General features: G+C 39.0%; 1 protein-coding gene and 1 non-coding gene across 6 annotated transcripts in view; one reads left to right on the forward strand and one right to left on the reverse strand.

Annotated features, from left to right (window-relative positions):
* The window catches only part of CLCN5 (chloride voltage-gated channel 5), a 160,631-nt gene that overhangs the window by 14,203 nt on the left and 121,335 nt on the right, over positions 1-25,093 (forward strand). For 2 of the 5 annotated variants that reach the window (XM_045384157.2, XM_045384159.3), the window contains exon 4: positions 10,025-10,120. The exons of the other annotated variants lie outside the window; for them this stretch is intronic. In XM_045384157.2, coding sequence (XP_045240092.1) covers positions 10,025-10,120 — 96 coding nt within the window. The remainder of the gene's footprint in view (positions 1-10,024; positions 10,121-25,093) is intronic. 5 annotated transcript variants of the gene reach the window in all.
* LOC123571446 (U6 spliceosomal RNA) lies at positions 4,211-4,317 on the reverse strand. Its single transcript, XR_006695609.1, has one exon. It is a non-coding gene; the product is annotated as a U6 spliceosomal RNA (small nuclear RNA).

A 25,093-nucleotide genomic window follows, 5' to 3' on the forward strand; every position in this document is an offset into this window, starting at 1 on the left:
TTTCATTTAAAAGAGTAAAGTAGCTTGGATGTGGTGGTTCACGCCTGTAATCCCAGCAATTTAGGAGGCTCAGGTGGAAAGATCACTTGGGATCAGGAGTTTGAGGCTGCAGGGAATGTGCCGCTGCACTCCAGCCAGGGTGATAAAGTGAGACCCTGTCTCAAATAAGAAAATGAAACAGTAAAGTAGGTATACATATAGTGACAGGGAATGGTGTCCAAGATAAATTTTTAAGTGAAAAAAGGGGTGCAGAATGGTATATATTATAGGATCCCACTTGTTCAACACAAAGAAGGGAGGTATTGTATAAGAATTCGTGTATATGTGTTCTTGCATATGCTTAGAAAATTTCTAGGATGACGCACAAGAAATAGTTGTCAGTTACCTTGGAGATTAGAGGTGGCGAGGCTAGGGATTTTAGTTTTCACTTGACACCTTTCTGTACTGCTTGACTTGTTTACAACAACCTGTAAAACCTTTAAATACTAAAATTTAAATAAAAACTGTACCTCACTAGATTCTTTCCTCAACAATTTATACTAAGAAATAAAAGGAATATTAGTGGTTGAGGTGAGAGATCAGGTCTGAAGCAAAGGAGGCTGACTCTGATAAAACCAAGGGCCTCTAAAAGCTACCTCTGTGGCCAGAGGACTTAGGAGAGATGTTGCTTTGTTAAAGCATAATGCTAAGAAAACAAGTAAGATTAAATTGGGTAAAAATTACTTTATTAGTTTTTTGATGAAACAGTTGTAATCATGTCATTAGTTTTGATCTCTGGATATATTAATACCTAAACAGCATAGTAATTGTATTCCAGACTACAATTTAAACATTAAATGTTTCAACGTGTAGAATGATAGCTGTTTTTCTTGTTCAATTTGTTTAAATGTTGCAAGTGAATGCTAAGCTACAGTTTCTTGAGCTTTTTACTTAAGGACCTGAGGAAAAATGCAAGTATAATCTTATGCTTGAAGTAGAGAAGATATAAATTACCTGATATTTACCTTATAATGTTTGGATTAAGTTAAATCTTCAAATTCTTAAGGCCCCTTCTAGCTCAGTCTCCCCCCAAAAAGGGCTTTTGTCTGAGACACAAGAAGTCAAAGGGTTGTCTGTCAGAGTGTCCTCTTGGTTTGGCATAATGAAGAGTTCCTTCACCCAGTTGTGGATGTTCAGAGACAAGAGTCACTATCCTGTGTTAAGTGACCCTCCTTCTCTAACATTTGGGGTTTTAGCCAGGAGATAGGTGGTAGAACACAAGACAGGTTTTACTCTAGGATGTTGATTGAGAAAGATATATAATCGGGCAGGTGGTAGAGACTGGAGTAATGGGAACAATTGTGAGAAAAGAAAAGGCTATGTAATTTCAGGCTATAGAAAGACTGGAGTCAGGGGTAGAAAGACTGGAATCATAAAGAATGCAACTTTTGCAATATTTTTTCTGGTTGTGGGAACCAGAATATGAGGAGCTGCCTGGAATTTGGTTTGCAGTTGAACCTGGACCTGGAGGTTATGCCTAGAGAACGAGGCATAAAGATTCTTATCTTTGTTGGTGATCACAGAAGCTGTTAGAACTGGCCCCAGCTTGGACCAGGCATGAAGGAGGGAGGAATTGGGAGAAGAAACCAGACATCCTAGAAAGACAGAGAAGATGCTGAGCTCTGAGTGGGCTGGACTTTGTATGTGCTCAAAGCCTGTACTTGACTGCCCTGCATGGAGGATGTTGCTTACATTTCTTACTCCATAATAAAGTATTCTGAGTTGACTGAGGTCAAGAAAGAGAAAAGAACCAATAATAATAGCTACCATTTATGAGTACTTACCATGTACTTTTTTTTTTTTTGAGACAGAGTCTTGTTCTGTCACCTAGGCTGGAATGCAGTGGCATGATCTGGGCTCACTGCAACTTCTGCCTCCTGGGTTCAAGTAATTCTCATGCGTCAGCTTCCCAAGTAGCTGGGACTACAGGCATGCACCACCATGCCTGGCTAGTTTTTGTATTTTTAGTAGAGACAGAGTTTCACCATGTTGGCCAGGCTGGTCTCAAACTGGCCTCAAGTGATCGCCCACCTTGGCCTCCCAAAGTGCTGGGATTGCAGGCATGAGCCACCATGCCCAGCCTATTGTGCTTTTAAAAGTGCTTTACATGGATTATCTCATTTAATCTTTCCAGTAACGGTGTAGCAGATAGGAACTGAGGCATAAAGTGGTTGGGTCGTATTCTGAAATTGTAACTGGTAGAGCCTGAGTCTGAGGCAGTCTGCCTCTAGAACCTGTGCTTTTAGTTATTCTGTATTTCTAGGACCGTAGCTCCCAGAATCCCTTCTTCACTGCCACCCCCAATCAATCAAGGTAATGGCCAGCTGTGAAAGAAGGAAATTTCCTATTAGAGTACTATTGCTGTGGCCCTAATGAGCAAGTGAAATGATTTCAAGGGAGTAAGAAAGCAGAGGCTTGAATAAAGCCTGTGGGTAAGTGAAGTACAATTCTGTAGCCAAAATTCTGTTTTCTTTCTAAATTTAAATAAGTGATTTTGTATCTTCTGTGTGGAAGACACTATTAGGTATTATGTGTGGGACTAAGAAGATTCAGAAGCAGATACTGTCCTTCCAAAAGCTAGTCTCTGAGGAAGTTAAAACATGTGCACTAATAACCATAACCCAAGCTTATGTTAGAGACATGGTTAGAGAGTCATGGACTACCACAGAAGTTAGACAAAGGTGAGGAGGTGGCATGTGGGGAAGACCATGCAGTATGGGTAGGTTCTTCTATAGCTGGAGATGTCAGAGATATGATTTCAGCCAGCAAAGTACCAGGTACATTTGAGGGAACTTGAAAGTGGCATGCCAGACCTGTTATATTTATATACATTGTCTCATTAACTCTTTGTAACAATGCTTTATTGACCAAATGATTTAATTGTCAAAACGAGGACACTTTTGAGAGTGGAGTACTAATCAGATGGAATAGGAATAAACAGGGGCTCAGGAACACCAGGACCTATGAGGCAGTTGTTATTATTCCCATTTAACACGTTAGAAAATGAGGCCACAGATCACATAGCTAGGAATTGGTGGAGCTAGGATTTGAATCCAATCCTGGCTTCAAAACTAAAAGATTCATACTTCATTCCATATACAGTGGGGTGCAATTGAAGGGCTTTGAGCAGAGAACTGTCATAGTCAGAACTATGCAGGACGGATGGAAAGGAAGGACTGGAATTGGGGTGATGAGTTAAGAGATTGCTGAATAAGATTCGTGTAGAACATTCTAAGGACCTGTATATAAGATGTCAACTTTGGAATTTAAAGGAAGTGATAAATGTGAGAGATATCACAAAGCACAAAGGAATAAATGACAAAGTTAGACTACTGGGCAACTTTGAATGGAGAAGAAGAGTAAAAGGTAATGTAGGATTTCAAATTATTTTAATGAAAATATTTTGTTAACCAAAAGTAGCCACTAAGGTAACTTAGAAAGATAATGTGTGTTTTCACTAGTGTACTAAACTAAGAGAAAATCTGCTTCTCAGTATAGTTGACTTACTGACTTGTAATCATGAGCAAATTATTTAACCCTTTCTTGCCCAGATTTACTCATCTTTAAAACATAATGTTGTCTCCCACTACAAAAGCCCCATGAACTAGCACAGATTGAATGCTTCTTTATCTCCACATTTTCAAAATTTGAGTGCTTATGCTCAATAATGTGAAATTGCATCCTAGTGTTAAATACAACCACTTTTATATCATATTGCAAAACACTAATAATATTTATCATGTGATATGTTATCACCCTCTTCTGAACTCCTGCTTCTGTTATTACCTTTAACTAGTTGCCAGATAAATTGTAATGCCAGCTTTATAACATCTTTTCTGCCATTGTCTTCAGCTGTTATTTAACTTCTTTATTATGGTTTAACTTTCTTATATGTTTATCTTAGCTCCCCAATAGGGTGGATGATACTTTAGGGATGGGAACATAGTTTATACATCCCTCCATTCCTCCTAATTCCTTAGGTAGAGTCACCCAGGAAGTATTTATTGATCTGATTCAACCAGTTCATGTGGCACAATAAGACTTTTTGTTTTGTACATTATACCCTGTTAATATGGTCTCAAATAGTATTGGATTTTGGATAATTATTTCTTACTCTGAACTCATAATGATCCCAGAACCCGCTTTTCCCTCCAAGTTTCTGTCTGTCCCTTTCTCTTCTAATTTTTTCAAAAATGTGCATGTCATCCCTGTGCAGGGACCACGCTAATCTTCTCTGTATCATTCTAATTTTAGTATATGTGCTGCTGAAATAAGCGCCCTTTCAATTTTTTTTTTTTTTTTTTAAGATGGAGTCTCACTCTGTTGCCAGGCTGGAGTGCAGTGGCGTGATCTAAGTTCACTGCAACCTCCGACTCCCTGGTTCAAGCGATTCTCCTGCCTCAGCGATTCTCCTGCCTCAGCCTCCCGAGTAGCTGCATTTATAGGCGTGAGCCACCACGCCCAGCTAATTTTTTCTTTTGTATTTTTAATAGAGACAGGGTTTTACCATGTTGGCCAGGATGGTCTCGATCTCCTGACCTCATGATCCACCTGCGTTGGCCTCCCAAAGTGCTGGGATTACAGGCTTGAGCCACCGTGCCTGGCTACTCTTTTGATTTTTTTTGTTTGGAGACAGAATCTTGCTCTGTCTCCCAGGCTGGAGTGCGGTGGCACGATCTCCACTTACTGCAACCTCCGCTCCCTGGGTTCAGGCAATTCTCCTGCCTCAGCCTCCTGAATAGCTGGGACTACGTGCACATGCTGCCACACCCAGCTAATTTTTTGTATTTTAGTAGAGACGGGGTTTCACTGTGTTGCCCAGACTGGTCTTGAACTCCTGAGCTCAGGCAATCCACCCACTCCGGCCTCCCAAAGTGCTAGGATTAAAGGCATGAGCCACCACGCCCGTCCTAATTTTTTAAACAAGAACCTTTCTATGCCTTTACTTAAATATTAATGTAATTAAATTTTTATTTATTGTTCTTGTTAGTTTTAGCTTTATTATCACATATATTTCATAAATACCTTTATTCAAGGAGTTAATAAAACATCATTTGCTATATTTGTTTTCTGTTGCTGCATAATGGATTACCACAAACTTAATTGCTCAGAACAACAAACATGTATTATCTTGCAGTTTCCATGGGTCAGGAGATGGTCATGGCTCAACTTGGTCCTCTGCTCAGGGTCTCACAGGCTGCAATCAAGGTGTTGGCAGAACCGGTGGTCTCATCTCAGGCTCAGGGTTCTCTTCCAAGCTCATGTGATTGTTGGCAGAATTTAGTTCTTTGTGGTTGTGGGATTGAGGCCCTCAGATCCTAGGGGCTGCCTGTAATTCCCTGTCACATGGTCTTTCCATAGGCAGTTCATATAACAGCACCTTGTTTTTCAAGGCTTGCGAGGGATAAAGTCTCAGTTTGTCTCTCACAATGGCAAGAAGGAATCAATAATATACACATATATATCTAGTCATGGGAGTGACTTCCAATTACCCTTGCCATATTCCATTGGTTAGAACCTACTCACATGTCCCACCCATACTCAGGGAAAGGGGATTAAACAAGGACATGAATATCAGGAGGTGGGCATCATTGGGGGTCACCTTATGGTCTGTCTGCTATATTTGGCATAGCTCTGAATCAGGCTAATTGAATACTTTCTTTTTCTTTTTTTTATTTTTATTTTTTGAGATGGAGTTTCCCTGTTGTTGCCCAGGCTAGAGTACAGTGGCATGATCTCGGCTCACCACAACCTCCACCTCCTGGGTTCAGGCGATTCTCCTGCCTCAGTCTCCCGAGTAGCTGGGATTACAGGCATGTGCCACCACGCCTGGCTAATTTTGTATTTTTAGTAGAGATGGGGTTTCTCCATGTTGGTCAGGCTGGTTTTGAACTCCCGACCTCAGGTGATCTGCCCGCCTCAGCCTCCCAAAGTACTGGGATTAGAGGCATGAGCCACCGCGCCCAGCCAAGACTTTTAAACTTACTGTTATCCATCAACAAACACTCACTGGGTAAGGCTTTTCTAACAGCTGTGACTCTAACTTTACTGTCATCCACCACATTTTTTTTCATCTACTTACAAAGATAAAATGAGAGATGATGTCAGTAATTTGCCTGAAGTCATTCATTGTGTGAGGCCTTCCACTGAGACAGAGTGCTGGAGTGGGAGCAAAGTTGAGATGATTTGAATTTGGATGCCTATCAGATATCCACATGTATCCCGTGGCCTGGGGTATAGAGAGGGTCTGGTCTCTAGTAGAGATTTGGGGACTCTTCATGTATAGATGATATATGAAGCCTAGGATTTGAGTATACTTTGAGAGGGAAAAGGTGCCAAAGGTAGAATTCTGGGGGAAATCCAGGTACTCAGTTTGAGGGACTTCTCTCACCTCCTTATATAACAACCCAAACAAAAAGGAAACAAGTTATCCAGTCTCAGAGGAAAAGTTGTATTATTTTGTCTACTTCTGCTTCAGTCCCTTCTCTGTCTGTTTATTATAGATACTATTTACTTAATTATACCTCTTTTCTTCTGGTTTCTTCTGCTCTTCCTTTCCACTGGACCCATTCGCTATCGTCCATAAACATGTTCTGGTCTCCCTTTGCTGTATCTTCTGGCTACCAATACCTATCTAGTCAGCCACTTAATGTTTCTGGGCCTCAATTTCCTCAGAGATTGAGGGACGTGATGTAGGGAGGAGGTTATGATTTTTAAGAGGCCTCTTTCTGACCTAAATTTTGTTCTGCCATCTTATTTCTCTACCTTTCCCCATTTTGGGTTGTGTTGACTGTTCAGTTCCTTTTTGAAACTTCCCTCCCTGGGCCACAGAGTTGTACTCCTCTAGTTCCCTTTCTGCCTGCCTCTGTCACTGCTTCTCCATTACTTTTGTTTCCTCCTGCCTCCTAATTATGTCCATATTCAGGGGTGTCAAGTTCTTTGCCTTTTCTCTCTTTATACTCACTGCATCAGAGATTTCATCTACACTCCTGGCTTTACCTTTTTTTTTTTTTTAATTATAGAAGTAACACACAATTACATGTTCCTATTAAAAAATAATATAGATGCATCTAGAGTAAAAAGTGAAAATGCCCCTTCAACTTCATCCTTAGACGTAACCACCATTATCTGATTGGTGTTCTTTCTCCAGGTGTTGAGTCCCAAATCTATAAAGGTAGCTCTAAACTCTAGTTTTCATCAATAGCTGTAATCAGGATACTTTTATTTGGATGCTCCACTATCAGCATATAAAATCAGCTAGCTGAATGACTTTGGGCATGTGGTTGATATGGTGTTTTTTTTTTTTTTTTAAATTCTGTGGTTCTTTCATGTCTTGTATTTATTTCTTTTTGTGTCTCCATAGCATTAAACAGTAGACATTCCTTACATGTTTGGTTGATTCTGTTATTTTGCGGCTCATTAGTACTCCTTCCCGGTTTGCTTATATGCATAGACCCAAGGAAATAGAATAACCCTCTGTTAGTACTTTAGGTGAAAAGGTGGGTGGCTGAGTATAGGGCTTAATCACTGGGAACCAGAACACATGAGCAGTTCAATGGTAACAGTAAGTATGGGGGCTTGATGGAGGAGAATGGGGTGGTAGATGGGTAGTATATTGAAAACTTTGGACAGTAAATTAAAGCCAGGGTGCTAACATTAAATAAATATATCATGGGTTGTAAAATATAAATATCTTAATCTAAAATATTAGCTACCAAAATCACTGTTCATATGAAAACATTATTTTGGCTCTGAAAAAGATACATGGATAATCTCTGCAGTGTAATGGGTCATTTTGCAAAAGTATGTTCTACTGTATGTGTATTAAATGCAAATTAATTGGAAAGATTGCCAATGAGAGTGTATCATTGCATGTTGTATTAATGAGGCTGTATCGCATAAGCAGTTACACACTGAAAATTGCCAGTCTCTGTAAAAGCTTAATTCCAAAGAAATTTAGGGTAATCATGGACAGGATCCATAGTAGTGGTTCTCAACTGGGGGCAATTTTACCCCCTGGGGAAATTTAGCAATGTCTGGAGACATTTTTGTCACAATTGTGGGGAGGCGTTACTGGCATCTAGTGGGAACAAGCCAGGTAAGCTGATAAACATCCTACAATGCACAGGCCAACTCCCTACCACGAAGAATTATCTGACCCAAGATGTCAGTAATGCTGAAGTTGAGGAATCTTCATGAAGGGAATTTTGGGTAGGGCAGGAGACCCATGGAGGTGACCATTGATGCCCCTTTGTATTAATGCTGATGTCCTGTAATTCTTAACCTTGCTACCTAGTTGAAAGCTAGAGGTTATGACAATTGTTTGGCTTTTAGTAACAGCATGCATATCAGATAGATGGACCCATTTATTTTCTTTTCTAGGTGTTTTGGTTATTTGACTATTAAAGTAACTTATCCCCAGACTTTGTCAATGCTGATTTTTTTTCAAGGAGAACTTACCGCCAGAACGTTTAAAGAGCAACAGACAAAAATGCTGAGACTTGATAAAATTTTATGTTGAGTTATTGCATATTAATACTTAGTCCTAAATACTGTATGCAAATGTATCTTAAACTGAGATATAGCTCAGGAGTGTAAATGGGTTGGCTAAGGTAATGTAGTGATTTATTCATAGACCCAAGGCCAGAAATCAGATTCCTTGATTCCCAGGCCATTATTCCTTTGATTTGGCTATCGCTTCTGTATAACATCTTTTCTGCTTTGAGTTTCCTGAAGAGCACAATCAAGTATGTCGAAGATTGAATCATCTTAGGTGCTGGACGTTTTGCACATTTATACAAGAATATTCAATATTACCAGTCATCTTAAAAAAGCAACAAAATAACCCAAAATAATGCTGAGTAAAACACAAGAAGTTATGTTACTTTTTCACTTAGTAACATGGATGAAATATTACAGCAAATGGGGACAGAGCTTAAAGGAAGTGGTAGGGTGAAAGGACCATTAGTGTAACACAGCTGGATGGCATTTCTCTAAGCTACCATTTTGAAGAATGTTGCTCTTTGGACTGACTCCCAAACTCCATCTGGCTAGCACTTTGGAATTTTAAATGGGTAAAAAATATGATTTTCCATTGCTCCCAGCTGCCCTGCATGGTTTAATAGACAACTATGTAAAAGACAGGGAGTAGAACCAGCATTTGCTTTGCTTTATGAAATTGGGAAATATACTTGGTTTTTTAGCTCAAGTTTTTTCATAAGTAGATGATATGGTAGAGGATTATGGTAGTTAATATTTATTGAATCCTTACAATTTATCAGGTACTAAGCCCTTCCACATATTATATTATTAAACCTCAATATAGTTCTATAAGGTAAATACCATTATTACCCCTCTTTTAAAGTTGAGGAACTGAGGCAAAGAGAAATTAAGTAACTAGCTTTCACAGCTAATAAGTAGTTCTTGGTATGAATTGAGATATACTGTAAGTGTAAAATACACACTAGATTTCAAAGACAGTGTGATAAAAAATGTAAAATATCTCAACAATGTTCTGTATTGATTACATGTTAAAATGATAATATTTTGCTTTTTAAAAAATTCTTAGTTTTTGTGGATACATAGTAAGTGTATATATTTATGGGGTACATGAAATGTTTTGATACAGGCATGTAATACATAGTAATCACATCATGGAGAATGGGGTATCTATCCCTTCAAGCATTGTTTGTGTTACAAAAACAATCCAATTATACTCTTTTAGTTCTTTAAAAATGTATAGTTAAATTATTATTGACTATAGTCACCCTGTTGTGCTATCCAATAGTAGGTCTTATTCATTCTAGCTATTTTTGGTACCCATTAACCATCCCTACCTTCCCCATAGTCTCCCACTACCCTTCCCATTCTCTGGTAACCACCCTTTTACTCTCTATGTCCATTGAAGTAATATTTTGGATATATTGGGTCAAATAAATTAGAGTGTTAAAGTTAATTTCACCCGTTTCTTTGTGCTTTTCTTAAGGTGGCATCCAGAAAATTTCAGATTACGTATGTGGCTCACATTTTCATATTTCTGTTAGACAGCACTGCTCTAGAGAGTTTCATCTAGCTCCTGGAGGTGGGTGATAATCTCATCCTTATATCATGTACATGAGACTAAAAGCTGAAGAAGCCAAAAAATTAGATACATTGGATTAAAGTTTGCTGTTGTAGCCATTAAGTCTCTAAGGTGACATTAGGCCTATTCTCTAATGTTTGCATTATTAAGGGGTAAGGAACAAGGAAGCTGTTAAACTTAGGTACATTGTAGGGTTTTAGTCCCATAAACATCTATTGAATAACTGTGTAAGACATTGTGTTGATACTGTGGCTCATATAAAAATCAGTGACTTAGACTTTGCCATCAGTATACACGCGACTGTTCATAAAATCATATATAATGGAGTGGTAGAAACAAAGGGCTTAGAATCTTAAGAGAACAAGAGGTTATTTGCAGCTAGCATGAGGGTGGAAGGTTTAGGAAGGAGGTGACATTTGAGCTGGTTGGAGAAAGATGGATAGGATTTCAGTAGAGGTCCCCTCTATACTCAAAGGAACATGCAGAACTGGGTGACAGGTCACTGAACTGACATGCTTTTCTCTTCACAAAACGGAAGCTCTGTACAGCACAACATGGAGAGAGGTCAGAGACCTTGACATGTAGGTTTTTTAAGGGCCCATTTGTGTTGATATGCCGTTCTCATCAGACCTCTGTCTTGCATATACATAGAAACTTCCAATCATAGAATACACTGCTTATCTAAGTCTTTTGGTTTCTGACATCCTGGATCAGCCAGGCAGCAAGTGATGAAACACATGGCTCATGCCTGTGCATATGTTTCTAGTTATGCATAGTTGAATGGGCAGGCAGATAAATTGTTTTTAAACTGTAGTGGAAATGGCCCCATCTTGAAATTTAGATATAACTTGAATTTCTGTTGTCGAATCTCTTGGGCAAATAATTGTAGCTCCTACCATGGGGAAGAATAAAGAAAGGGGCAGAAAGAGGCTGGGAATGTTACTCTAACAGAAGTATCTCTACCTTAAAGTGGGAAAAGTGGGAAAAAAAATACTCTCCTCACTCCACCAATACCACTATGTTCAAGTCTGGCCTTCCCTTCCAGCTACCGATTGTAGCTGGATTGGTTTGGTTTTGTTTGGAGGTCATTTGGCATTACAAAAAAATTGGGAAATAAAAGACTATTTTTTCAAGATAAAACCTGGAAAGAAAAGAACCTATACCCTTAAGTAGGAAGAACTCTCCAGTCTATATTTGCAGATGGGCTGACTTTGTCTTCCAGGTGGGTTTTTTTTTTCAGTTGTTTGTTTTATGCCAATAGAGTTTTGCCCCATTAACATAGAATATGCTTCAGTGACTCCTTCCTGCTCTCCAGAGGACACCCGCACAGTTAATTGGCTTTTCCTTTTATAGAATTCTAAAATGTTAAAGCTACAAATGGATACTCTTATAGAATGTTGCAGTAGCTGAGTCCCTTAGTTAAAAAATGGTAATGTAGTTCTTCTCTTTAAAAAATTAAAAATAAATGTAATATGTTATTGTAATATGTATTTAACCAGTTTTAAAAATTAGAAAATATAAATAAGAAACAAAAAATTTTAACATCCCAGATTTAAAAAGAGAGAGAACCATTGTTAACACCCATGCATATAGACTTCTAGATGTGTGTGTGCAACTTTTTTTTTTTTTTTTTTTTTGAGACGGAGTTTCGCTCTTGCCCAGGCTGGAGTGCAATGGCACGATCTCGGCTCACCACAACCTCCACCTCCTGGGTTCAAGTGATTCTCCTGCCTCAGCCTCCCGAGTAGCTGGGATTACAGGCATGCACCACCACGCCCAGCTAATTTTGCATTTTTAGTAGAGACAGGGTTTCTCCATGTTGGTCAGGCTGGTCTTGAACTCCCAGATCACCTCAGGTGATCAGCCTGCCTCGGCCTCCCAAAGTGCTGGGATTGCAGGCGTGAACCACCGTGCTCGGCCGTGTGTGTGTCACTTTAATAAAAAATGGATCACATCATTTTGTAAAGTATCTTTTTCATCTTTGCATTGTAGATATGTTTCTATATTGTCACCTCTTCATCTACAATAACTTTTTTGTGTTTGTGTTTTGTTTTGTTTTGTTTTGTTTGAGACAAGGTCTCACTCTGTCGCCCAGGCTGGAGTGTAGTGGTGCGATCACAGCTCATTGCAGTCTTGACCACCTGGGCTTAGGCCATCCTCCTACCTCAGACTCCCAAGTAGCTGAGACCATAGGTGCAGGCCACCGGTGGTCAGCTAATTTTTTAATTATTTGTAGATATGGTTTCTCACTATGTTGCTCAGGTTGGTCTTGAACTCCTGAACTTAAGCCATCTTCCCGCCTCGGCCTCTCAAAGCATCAGTGTTATAGGTGTGAGCCACCGCGCCCAGCCTACAATAACACTTGACTACTCCATTTTATTGATGTACCACGAGTTATTTAATCCACTGTTATTGGATATTTAAGTTGTTTCCATAGTTCCCTATCATTACCTGTGCTACAGTGAATGTCCTCATACTTAAATCTTTCTGTATATACTTAATGTTCCTTTAGTATAAATTCTAAAAATGTAGAATTGGATAGGTAGGAGGGTAAAGATTGATCAATGTATACTATCCCCAGTAGTCAACTGAACTCTTGCCAATCCTGTGTATTCTCGTTTGGAAAATGCTTGTCAATTTGGTAAGTCAAAAAGGGCTTTTTGTTGTAGTGTATTCCTTTATGACGATGTTGGACTTTCTTCATATACTTATATTATTGACAGTTCTTTATTGGCAGTCACTTTTTAATTTATTTATAAGTTATTTTTAAGGATAGTGACTCTCATAATGTTGCACAGGTTTCTTCTCAGTTTTGATATTTGTTTTTTAATTGATTTTAATGTCCATGAGTGTTCCACTTTTATGTAGTGAAATGTATCAGCCTTTTCCTCTGTGGTTTGTACTTTACACATATCTCAACACAGAGCAAGGAATTCTAAGGGCCAAGGAGATGCGCCTACCCAGAACTCCTGCCTGTTTCTTCTAGACCAAGCTTGTGCAACCCGCAGCCTGTGGGCCACATGCAGCCCAGTACAGCTTTGAATGTGGCCCAACACAAATTCATTAACTTTCTTGAAACATTATGAGATTTTAACTTTTTTTTTTTTTTTTTGCTCATCAGCTATCACTAGTGTATTTTATGTCTGGCCCAAGGCAATTCTTGTGGCTGAGGGAAGCCAAAAGATTGGACACCCCTCTTCTAGACCATATTCTAGGTACTTGGAAGCTGAGGAATCTCTGTTCAATGTGCTTCCAGGGCTTGTGAGGGCCTCTGCCCTGGATCTGTCCTCTCAAGGAGAGACTGTGCCATATGTGTGAGCTCTTCTAGGTCTAAGGGGGTGCTTGTGTGGTGGGAGAAATGTATGGATGGAGCTTGGCTATGTGGACTGAGTGGTCTACACGCAGGCGGCCAAGGCTCCTAGCTGTGTAGGAAGGAGTGGGGTAGTGGAGAGAAGGAAGGAGAATTAAGAGCCTATATTTGTATTTTTGCCCCGGCCTTGTAAATATTAGGGATGGACCTATTTCTCATAGCAACAGTTATAATTTTAGTTACAGTTAAAGATTGGATCTTTGTGGCATTTCCTTTGGGATAAGATGAGATCAAAAAACTAACTTTTCCCCCAAATGCCACCCCTCTTCTTTTGTAGATGGGGAAACTGAGCCTTAGGCTGTAATTGGTCCAGAGTTACTGGGCTGGTTAGTGGCAGAGCTGTTTCTTATGACTGATAGACTAGTGCTCTTTTTTTTTTAAAGGAAAATAGACCTGGGTTTAACTCTGGGATCTGTTACTAACTTGCCTTTCATGTGTTACGCAGGACAGGTCACTTAACCTCTCAGAGTCTCTAATTAAGTAAATAAGAGAATCCTACCCACCACCCCTCCCTGTGCTACCACCATTCCACCCAACTAGCTGCATTTTCCAGGTTATGCCCCTTGTAGGCAGTGTCGACCTCAGCCTTGTGTCTCATCTTGTGGACTGACTGTTGCCTCTGTTTCTAAAACAGTCAAAGCTCTATGGCCCTTAGTTGAAACCTGTACCCCTTAAGCTCCAACCAGAACCCTGAGGATGGGAATACACATATTTGTAGACACCCAACAAAGTATTTGTGTTTTACAGAGTTGGCATTTTTTTTTTTTTACAGCTTCCGATTAGCTGTTTAGATAGTCACCCCTCAGCCCTTGACTCCCCCATGAGGTACCATAAGCATAGCCACTGTTAAAAGTCTGAGATAATTTGACTGCTTTTGAATACTCATTGTTTATTATAATGACTTTAATGTGTTTTCCACTGTTCAATTTATTGTTCAAACATTCATCTAGATTTGACTCAGTATCTTACATTCTGTCTTTACTTTTAATGATGTACTTACTGTATACTCCAAAGACAGTTCAACCTAACAACTATTAAATTGACTTTCAACATGGCAGGTTTCTTTCTTTTTTCAATATTTAATGAAGGAAAACCCTGCTGCTCTATTTCCCCAGAGGTAGAAATCTCAATTTATGTTGTTTGAACTGGGAGAACTTGTTAATTAAAACTGTCAAACTGTAGTGAATTTTGCTATTTTAATATATGTTGCATCAGTTGATGGGGGCAGGGGTTGGAATAGTAAATAGTACACAGATACTTTTGTGATTTGGTTATGATGAGACTGATCTTGTAATGGATCTTCAAATTGACAAATTCTGGGAAAGCCAAAAACCAATCCCAATGTGTATAGAACTGTACCACTATTCCAAAGGTCTGTCTTAATTCTTTGAGCCTGATGCTCTTGCCTTCACTCTGCTTTAGGACCAATCTGCTTTAGGACATTAGAGCTAATATCAGCCTTAGACTGGAGCCATGCCACTTCCAGAAGGGTTCAACACTGGGTTTTGAATCCATACAGGCCGAATCTTCCAAGATTCCTAAAATCCTATTGTCTTACCTTTGATCTAGTGCAGCCTCTGACTAAGGCTGGCATGCCACTCACCCTGCAGTGGCCTTGGCAGGTGATTGTTCCAGCTACCCCACAAGTAGTGACTCTGGAGTGGGTCTGCTTGGATTTGAATTCTAGCTCTGACACTTGACCAGCTGTGGTTATAGCCACATTTTACTCCTCTGTGCTTTAGTTTTCTCATCTGTAAAATGGAGACAATAGTATCTGCCTCACAGGACTGTTGGGATGATTAAATCAGCTAATAAATGTATAGTACTAATGTCTACTAGCCTATTGTTGGTTTTGCTGTTGTTATTCCGTTGTCATGGAGATCAAAATGCTTGAAAATCCTTCCTTATATTGAGCTGAAACCTGTCTCTTATCTCTAACCACTGTGACTGCACAGAAGAAGGTATAACCCTTTCCCCACTTGCTAGCCTTTCAGATACGGGACAGGTAAGGACATATGTATGAAAGCACATTGTAAGCGGTAAAGTGATATGTTACGTACAACAAGGTATTTAATATTATCATTATATTGTAGCCTACATTATAATTATTATCTAAATTGTCCTTTCTATCTGCCACGTCTTATCTTTTTTAAACTGCATACCTTCCATTCATTCTAGTGTTCTTTATATGACACGATTTCCAGATATTTAACCATCTTAGTTGCCTTATTTGGGATACACTCAAGTTCATTCATGTCTTCATTAAAATGTGGCCCTCAGGAATTGACTTGGTCCTGTATAGGCAATTGAGCTAGTACAGAGCACAACAATAGTATAATGTTTACCTCTCCTCTCTCTTAAAAAATACATACCTTGTGGCCAGGCGCAGTGGCTCATGCCTGTAATCCCAGCACTTTGGGAGGCCGAGACGGGTGAATCACTTGAGGTCAGGAGTTCGAGACTAGCCTGGCTAACATGGCAAAACCCTGTCTCTACTAAAAATACAAAAAATTAGCTGGGCATGGTGGCATGCGCCTGTAATCCCAGCTACTCAGGAGGCTGAGGTATGAGAATTACTTGAACCCTGGAGGTGGAGGCTGCAGTGAGCCAAGATCACACCACTGCACTCCAGCCTGGGTGACAAAGTGAGACTCTATCTCTATAAAAGAAAAAAAATACATACCTTGTTAATAAAGTGGAATATTCCGCCAGTTTGAGGGAATATTATCATTCTGTTGACTGAAGAGCTTTTTAGATGAAGTCCCATTAAACCCTTTTAACCATTTTAAAACTTGCATCCACTGATTTTTTCACTACATAATTTTTGAGTTTTCTTTGTGCCAGGCACTGTGTTGCATGCTGCGGGTATGATGGTGAGTTCTACCTTTATCTCCATTACCTTTCAGTTCCTAGCCTTGCCTGTTGGTATTTTTGGATTCTAGTTCTATTTGAAACAGATTAGCTGTGTCTCCATGTTTTATATCATTCATGAATTTTATGATCATGCTTCCACTGTCTTTTCTAACTTGGCGGTATTTCAGTAATGCCAAGTATAGAGCCCTGAAGCATGCAAGTTGATCTTTTGTGAGGTTGACATTGATCCATTAATTGGTATTCTTTAAAAACGCTTTTTATTTAAACACAGTAATTGATTCAGATAATTAGGGTTACTGCAAACAAATGTACAGGGAAGTCTCATGTACCCTTCCTCCAGATTCCTCCACTGATAGCATGTTACAAACTATAGTACGATATTGAAACCAAGAAACTGACATTGATACAATCCACGGGACTGGGCTTATTGATAGAGAGGTGGAGAGGGAGAGAGAAAGCGAATAGGGGGAGGGAGGGAGAGAGAAAGAAATGAGAGAGGCTCCATGCAACTTTATCACATGTAGCTATGTGTAACCATCCCCACTATGATCAAGAGACTTTACTATCACTACAAGATTTCCTTTTGCTATCCCTTTATATAGCCACATGCCTTCCTCCTCCTCATCCCTAATCCCTGGCAAACACTAATCTGTTTTCCATCTCTACAATTATATTATTTCACAAATGTCACATAAATGGAATTGTGCAGTATATATCCTTTTGAGATTAGTTTTTTTCTCTCAGCATAATTTATTTGAGATTTATCCCAGTTGTTGCATTTAGCAATAGTTTGTTCTGGTGGCATTCTTATTGAGTAAGGTTATTTGATCAATCATAAATCATCCTCCTTGTTCAGGACAGGACATACCTGTCTCATATGAACATATTCTATAGGGAAAAAATGTCTTCAGTGACTTACTGAAACTCAAAAACACTTCGTTCCATTACCTCAATCTATGATTCTCATGACCTGATCATTGTTCATAACCATCTGTTTACTAGTTCATTATAAACTGATTTTTTCCCATCAAGATGAGCAGTCTTTGTTTTCTGAGCCATTTCAGAAATGCCCCAGCTTTTTAGTTTTACAAGTAACAGCCCAATTTTTCTAGTCTGCTATGATTTTTTTCAGAGATTACCAGCAGTGGCCTCTCAATCAGGAAAGTAGGTTGTCTCAGTACTATAAGATATACTTTATCTGGGCCCACAGGTCCAAGTTCATTTGAAACTGCTTGCTACTCTCATTATCTCTTCATCAGGTGGGCTGTGATGAACTCTTATTCACATTCGTGCTATTGTTTCCAGTTTGAAAAATTATTCTTATCATTTAAGATGAAATAGAAATAGGAACTGAGTCATTCTACTTGCTTGCTCACTTGCTCTCTCTGTCGTCACCTGTTCACATATATCTTCTACTTAGGGTAGATGATCTTAGTTTGAAAAATCTGCACCTGCTATAGCTACATTAGTTCCTGTAGTGTAAAAGCATGTTTTCTGGGTAGCTTATGTTGTGTTCTTTAGTCACTTCTCCTTTTTTTTCCTTCAAGATCATGGGGAATTGATACTATTATGAGACCTATCCTCCCAAATATTTTATTCCTCTTACACATTAGTCCACTTAAGGGTCACTGCGGTCTCTTGTAGAAATTCTCATTCTCAGTATCTGGGGAATACCTTCATTCCCTATTGTTTTTGTTTGTTTGTTTGTGGTCATTACCCAACAATACTTAAAATGACATGGCCATATTTCCTAAAGTTTCTTTCACTTCTACTTTTACCAATCAGTTCTTCTTTCTTGGTCAAACTTAGTTACAAAGTTTGTAGTTCCTCTCATTGCTTCCTCAGCATCCGAAAGGATGGAATTTTCCTTTTATAAATGCAACACAGACCTTCCCCTTTCATAAGCATGGTATTTCCTGGCTGACATTCCCTTCTCAGATCTCCTGCGCCCTCCCAGAACTCTTGTTCCTTGGTCAAGCATGTCTGTATATTTGCAGCCATTTTTTTTCCAGAACTCTTTCCCTTGATGACACTGTTTTCTCCACAACCATCTTAAGTGGAGCCTGTTCATTTGCTGATAATTCCTCAATCTTAAGCTAGCTTCTGTGCCAGAATGTTGTTCAACGACTTTCCTTTTCCCTTATTCTTTGACATGCATGCTATCAGTTATTATGCCTATTCTTTTCATTGGCACAGACCTATCTTTAGGTTACTTGCTCTCATTCTATGAGGCCTCTGGAACCTAGCTTAGTCTTCTATGCTCCTCTGACTCCTTGTATCATCCCAGACCATGCCAGTGGCCTCCTTGATGCATCATCAGATGTCCCAGCATGATATTTCCTTGACCTATGATAATATGACCTCCATTTTCACTCTGCTTCAGCAACCTCTTCATATGGGCACACTTATTAATCATGTCACCATCTGGAACTGTTCTACTTCTGATACTTAAACTCTGAAATTCAGGTTTTTGACTAAAACCTCTAGCCTTTCACATCTCCTATTCCCTGACTCTCACAGAACCTCTTTGACATCATCAGTGCTTCTAGTTCCTTCCCCTTTCTCCCAGGAAGTCTTCCAGCCTTCTCCTGCTTGTATGTTCTTTCCCACCCAGCAAGCATTTCCCACCCCCACTTGACCCTGCCAACCATTTGATATTAATTCCCACAGTATCCTCAATTCCCTCATGTCCTTCTTGTTCCACTGCACCTGCCCTGCCAATCTCCAAACCTAGATAGACTTCAGCATCTGTTTTTTTCTGTTCTGTTCCCAGGCCGCTGAGTAAGTACTAGGGAAAATTGCCTCACCATGCTGATTATATCCATGACCAAACTGTGATTTCTAACCACAGCTGGATCCTCAACGGCTGTTCACTAATCCTTTTTTACACATTCCTGGTTGTTTTATTTTCCAATTTCCCACAGCAACTGTTCCATTTTCTTACCACACCCCTCAGGCCTCCTAACTTAGTCCTCTCTATCCCCAGCTTCCTCTCAGCAGGTAATCTAGTTATATAGATATATAGTTATATAGAGTACCTGCTGAGGGAAACTGGAGAAAAGGGAGAGCCCATTGGTCATAAACTTTCTCTTTCTCATCCAAACATTTATTTCCATGGGTACTTTCACCTTTATTCTTTTAATATCATCTTTTCCAAAGCTAACCTCATTTTCCTTTTTACCTATCCCCTGATGCATCTTTTAAGATATTCTGTTCCATTAATCATCTCCGTTCTCTGTCTCGTATCTTTAGTGTTTTTCTCAAAGAGCTTTTACTTCTGCCTGCAGACATGTCCAAGAATCCCTCTTTCATTTCCTCCCCCAAAATCTTCTTTTTAATCCTACAGTCCCCATAGGCTAATGGGATATCTTTTTCTCATACTTTATTTCAAAGTATGTTAAAAGAGCCATCTATACTTCCTTATCTTTCAGTCTTCAGCTCATGAAATCTGGCTTCTGTACCCTTCCCTCTACTAAAACCTGACCTCTCACAGGTCAGCATGACTTCCAAATTCAGATTAGGTGGGATTATGTGTCCCAAGACACACAAAACAGAGGAGGGAAAACATGTGTGTCCACGCACACCAGGTTGCCCATGCCTGTTTAGATGAGAAAAGAAGTATGAAGCAGGAGGAACAGAATTCGATACTACATCTTTCTTCTATTCCAGGGTAGTTCGTAGTGTGATCCAGTAACACATTACTTCTTTCTCTTCGCTTTTATTATTGACAAATGTTTTTACCTTCTGGTTTGTTAAATTCCATAAGGAAGTGCTACCTTTTTATTACAGATGATGATGATGATGATGATAATGGCCACCTACTGTGTGACATACTCTATGATAGATATTTAAATGCATTCTAAACTTCAATCTTCATTAACAGCTTAGTGAAGTAAGTATTCTAATACCCAATTGATCCATGGGTCACTTAAGGTTCAGAGAGGGCAAATATCTTGACCAAGATCACATGACAAGAGGCAACACAGAGAGTTGAACCCTGGTCGGCCTGGCTTGAAAGCACCTCCCTTAACCATTACACTATTGCCTTCTATAATCGAGTGCCAGATGCCATCTCACCAGCTCTTGATGATCATAACTGTGAGATTATTTTTGCTTTTTGCTGTTTCAAGCATCCTAATAACTTTGTTACCAGTCCTATTAAATCAGTATGTAGACTTCTCTAGCCCTAGGTATGATTTCTGGCTTTTTTGCCTTGTTTTCTCTTGAGAAGCAGTGAATATCCTTTCCAGTATGGTTTTTCTTTGTCACAGTTGGTGGTATTTTTTCCTTCTCTTAACATTTCCCTTTCAGTCCATATTTATCATGTTAGTGAATCTACAGCGAAATCATTTCTTCCTGCTCTTTGTGAAATTTCCTCCATTTAGTCTGGCCAGAATAATGGCCAGAAGTCCATTATTCTAAGATCTTAAGTGATTCTCCAGAAAAACTACATCCTATTCTTTGACATCATCTAAGTAGCAAGATATTCATTTCCCATATCTTCTCTCCTAGTGAAAAGTCATGACCTTCAACAGGAAGAAGCAGTGAAAAGCTTCCGTGTGTCCTTTAAGTCTTCAGTTTTCTACCTAAGCTTTCAAAGTCAGTAGAGATACAGTACAGGTCCTTCTTGGTTATATAATTTTTCCCAGATCTAAACATTTGCATGAATAAAAATAAAGTAAAAGATGCATAACATCCATGTCTATTTTATTGAAAGAGTCAAAAAGGTACATGACATAAGGATCCAACTGGGACTGAAAAATAAAAAGGCAGCTTCTGCTGTTAATGGGGCTGAGACAATTGCAAGGTTAACAGGAAACACCATTTCTCCCAATGTCACGCAGCAGCTGGAAAATGCCATGAAGACACCCTCTTTCAATGGCTACTGCTTTCTTATCAATGATGCTTCAAGACCCACTTGGCTCTTCCCATGTATTACTGGAGATTCCCAATTGCTGAGCTGCAATTGCCCATAACAGCAGCAAATCCCTACTTTATTCCTGCTTCTCCTGTTCCTGCCTCATAAATCATAACCAGTCCAGAACTGATCCCTGCTTTTCTTAGGCCTTCCTCAGAATCTTTCACCAGGAACCTATAAGAAGCTTTTTCCTCCCTCTTGTTGAGCACATTCCATGATTCCTCTGGAGTATTGTCCTTATGAAAGAGTGAACAGATCAGACTCTGTCAGACTACGGGCTTGTCCTTGGTGGTCTTTAGTTGATTAGGCTTTAAATGTCATTCTCACCTTGAGCTTCCCCCAAATGAAAATTTGACCTATTTAATTTCAAGTCTGGCCCAGTCCCGTATTTTCTGCCATGACAATGAAAGCCCCCACCCTCTTCTTGGCCCAGTCCAGGTATAGTGCTAATAACAGACTGATCTGGTGCCATCTTAAGCCTAGGGGCTGTAGCATGAGCTAACAATCCAATATTAGAATGATAATAGGGAATTGACATACCTGGGTCAGTCCTATACATGGTGGTAAAAGGGGTACAGACTTAATGAGCAGCCAGTGACTCCAGAAGGAGCTGAGAGGTGAAGGAAGTGAGAGACATAAATTGACCTGAAACATATTTTTAAGGAAGTGTTTGAATTGAGGTAGGGTAGAGAGGTAAGAACAAGTGACTCTGGGCAGATTAGGATGACTTGTGTAAAAGGATAGGTGCAAGAACGAACAAGTCATGTTAAAACAGCCCTTCCTTTGAGACTGGAGAGGCGAAGAGCAAGACATTTTACATTTATTCATCTCTCTTTTTTGGGAAGTATGTGGTTTAAGGGCCAATGAGAAGCTGATTAGGATTTCAGAAGATACTGTTAAAACAGGTGGCTGTCATAGTAATGGAAAACTAGTCTAGAAAAGAGGAGGAACAGATATATCGAGCAGTATGTGGGACAGAGTGGTAACCATATGTAACTGATAGCATGCTCTGTGCTGAAAAGCCCCAATCCATATATGTGTACATATGTGTACATAAACCAGACAGCTTCTTTTGAAGGTACTTTACTTGTTATCTGGAGAGAAGATGTTTTTAACTTCTCACCTTGACCACTCAGAGCAAGAAGATATTTCCTGTTTCTTAATTCTGGCCTTATATTTGAAAAAAGGGAATTTGATTTCCATCCTTAGAAGGCCATCTCAGGACAAATATTACAAATCAGTATTCCCTGCAAAAGAGGGACGACCAGTGAATTCCATGTCAGAGTTATTCCGAAGACCTGTGCTGTTTTCTACTGAGGCCGTTTAGGATATAGTAAATATATGTTCTTCTTGTTTGTGGACCAGGTTTAAGTCTGTCTTTTTTTTCTTGTTATCACTAAGAAGAGCTAAGGAATGCCTGCATTGCATCATCATTTCGACAGAAACCAAAACTTTAATTCTGCTGCTTTTGAAGTAAACTAGCACCTTTCTTATCTTGGGCAAATTCACTGAAACTTGTTAACCAGTTAGGTGGTAACTGTCCTCTTTATTCCCTATTTGGAGGTAATGCATGTTGCATTTTTAACTCTGACTATATAAATAACAATATAAAGTATGGTACAGTTGCTTTGGCCTGGAAGGATGTTTGTCCAGCAACCATTTATTGAGCACCAGCAATGTGCCAGAAAATGTCAAACAATGTTGAGAAAAATAGAGCTGCTTTCGTTCAAATCGAAGCAGTAAACTACTTCTAAGATATGTTCTTCAGAAATAGTTATCACAGGAGGAGTAGGTAAGAGATTACTTTTTGTAAAGAAACTTCATGAATTCTATCCAATTGTAAGTAAAGTCACTGCATGTTAGTGAAAAGTGTAGCTTGAAATAGATTTTTTCAGTTACAGCTGTAATGAACAAGTAGCAATTTAATTATTTATATTTTACTTAAATAGGATGAACTGTGTGCCAGGCTTTATTCTAAGCAGCTTACAAATATTAACTCATAAATCCTCACAACCACCTTATGAGGCGGATACTGTTTTCACTCCATTGTATAGATGAAGAAACTGAGTCACACAGAGATTTAGTGTCTTGCCCAGGGTTATGTGGCTATTAACTTGTGATGTTAGGATTTGAATGCAGTCTATTTCCACAGTCTGTGCGATCTATACTAAGCTGCAAATAGGTTCTTACTGAGTGGCCCATAAGGTTAATTAAGTGGATTTATCATGTCCCCTGAAGTCTTGTTTATGCTATTAATCTGTTTATCAAACTCATCCCGATATAAAGATCTTTTTCTACCCAGATCTAATCAAGATTATGGCAAATTCTGAATTGTATTTATTTTTAACTTTTAAACAAAATATTATTTTAAGCTAAGTTTTCAGAGCACTTACTGTGTACCAGGCACTTGTCTCCGAGGCTCATTCTTTCTGCCATCACACTGTTCAGTTCCACAAGCCCTCTCTTTTCCATTCCTCCTTCAGCAGCAGACTCCCACAGACCGCACATAGGATACCTTTATTCTGCCTCAATTTGTTAGTGACCAAGTCTCCAAAGTTCAGGGGAAAACCTTTCTTGAACTATATCAATATGTACAATGACTCAAAATTGTGTCATGTACAACAAAATATATGTACTCTCTAGGGCACTCAGCAGGTTGAAATAAGTCAGTCAGCAGTTTTGTGTAGCTCATTCCATTTGGAAGGTGAACAGATGGGGTCACTTCAGCTTACTCCTCTTCAGCTTAAAATCAGGAGCATCAGAGTAACAAAGGGGCCAAAGGTGGGTCTGATGATTTGTGAGATTCTGTTCCACCTTGAGAACATGTGATTTTTATCAATTTTTATCAGCTTTATTGAGATATAATGATATACAGTATACCAAGATATCTTTATGTAGGTTGTACTCCATTTATCTCAGCAATATTTTGTAGTTTTCAATGTACATACAGGTCTTGCATATCTTCTGAGATTTATTCCTAAGTATTTCATGGTTCTGATGCTATTTAAAATGGTGTTCTTTATTTCAATTTTTGATTGTTGCTAGTATATAGAAATAGAATTTATTTTTTACATTAACGTTATATTTTGCAGCATGCTAAACTCACTTATCAATTTTAGTAATGGTTTTTGTAGGTTCAATACATGGATGATCATGTCTCCTCTTAATATGGGTTTTAGGTGCTCCTTTCCAATCTGGATGCTTTTATTTCTTTGTCTTGCCTAATTGCACTGGCTAGAACCTCTGATATAATGTTGAAAAGAAGTGGTGAGAACCTTGCCTTGTTCCTGATTTAGAGGGAAAGCATCCAGTCTTTCATCTTCATGAATGATATTTGCTGAAGGTGTTCTTTTTGTAGTTGCCCTTTATCCGCTGGAGGAAGTTCCCTTCAATTCCTAGTTTACTGAGAGGTATTTTAAAATTAGAAACAAATGTTAGATTTTCTCAAATGTTTTTTCTGTATCTGTTATGGTGATCATATGGTTTAATAGTCTTTTAATATGGCAAATTACATTGGTTTTCAAATGTTAAATCAATCTTGCCTTCCTGAGATGAACCCCATTGGGTCTTGATTATTGGCTTTATATATTGTTGGATTTGCTAAAACTCTGTTAGGAATGTTTACATGTATGTTTATTAGTGATATTGGACTTCAGTTATCTTTTCTCAAGACATCTTTGCTTGGTTTTGGTATCCAAGTAATATTGGTCTCATAGAATGGGTGGAGAACAACTCTATCCCTAGAACTAGTATTATTTCTTCCTTCAATGTTTGGTAGAATTCTAGTGAAGCCATCTGGACTTGGAGTTTT

Source organism: Macaca fascicularis, chromosome X, assembly GCF_037993035.2.
Source record: "Macaca fascicularis isolate 582-1 chromosome X, T2T-MFA8v1.1".
Classification (NCBI taxonomy): domain Eukaryota; kingdom Metazoa; phylum Chordata; class Mammalia; order Primates; family Cercopithecidae; genus Macaca; species Macaca fascicularis.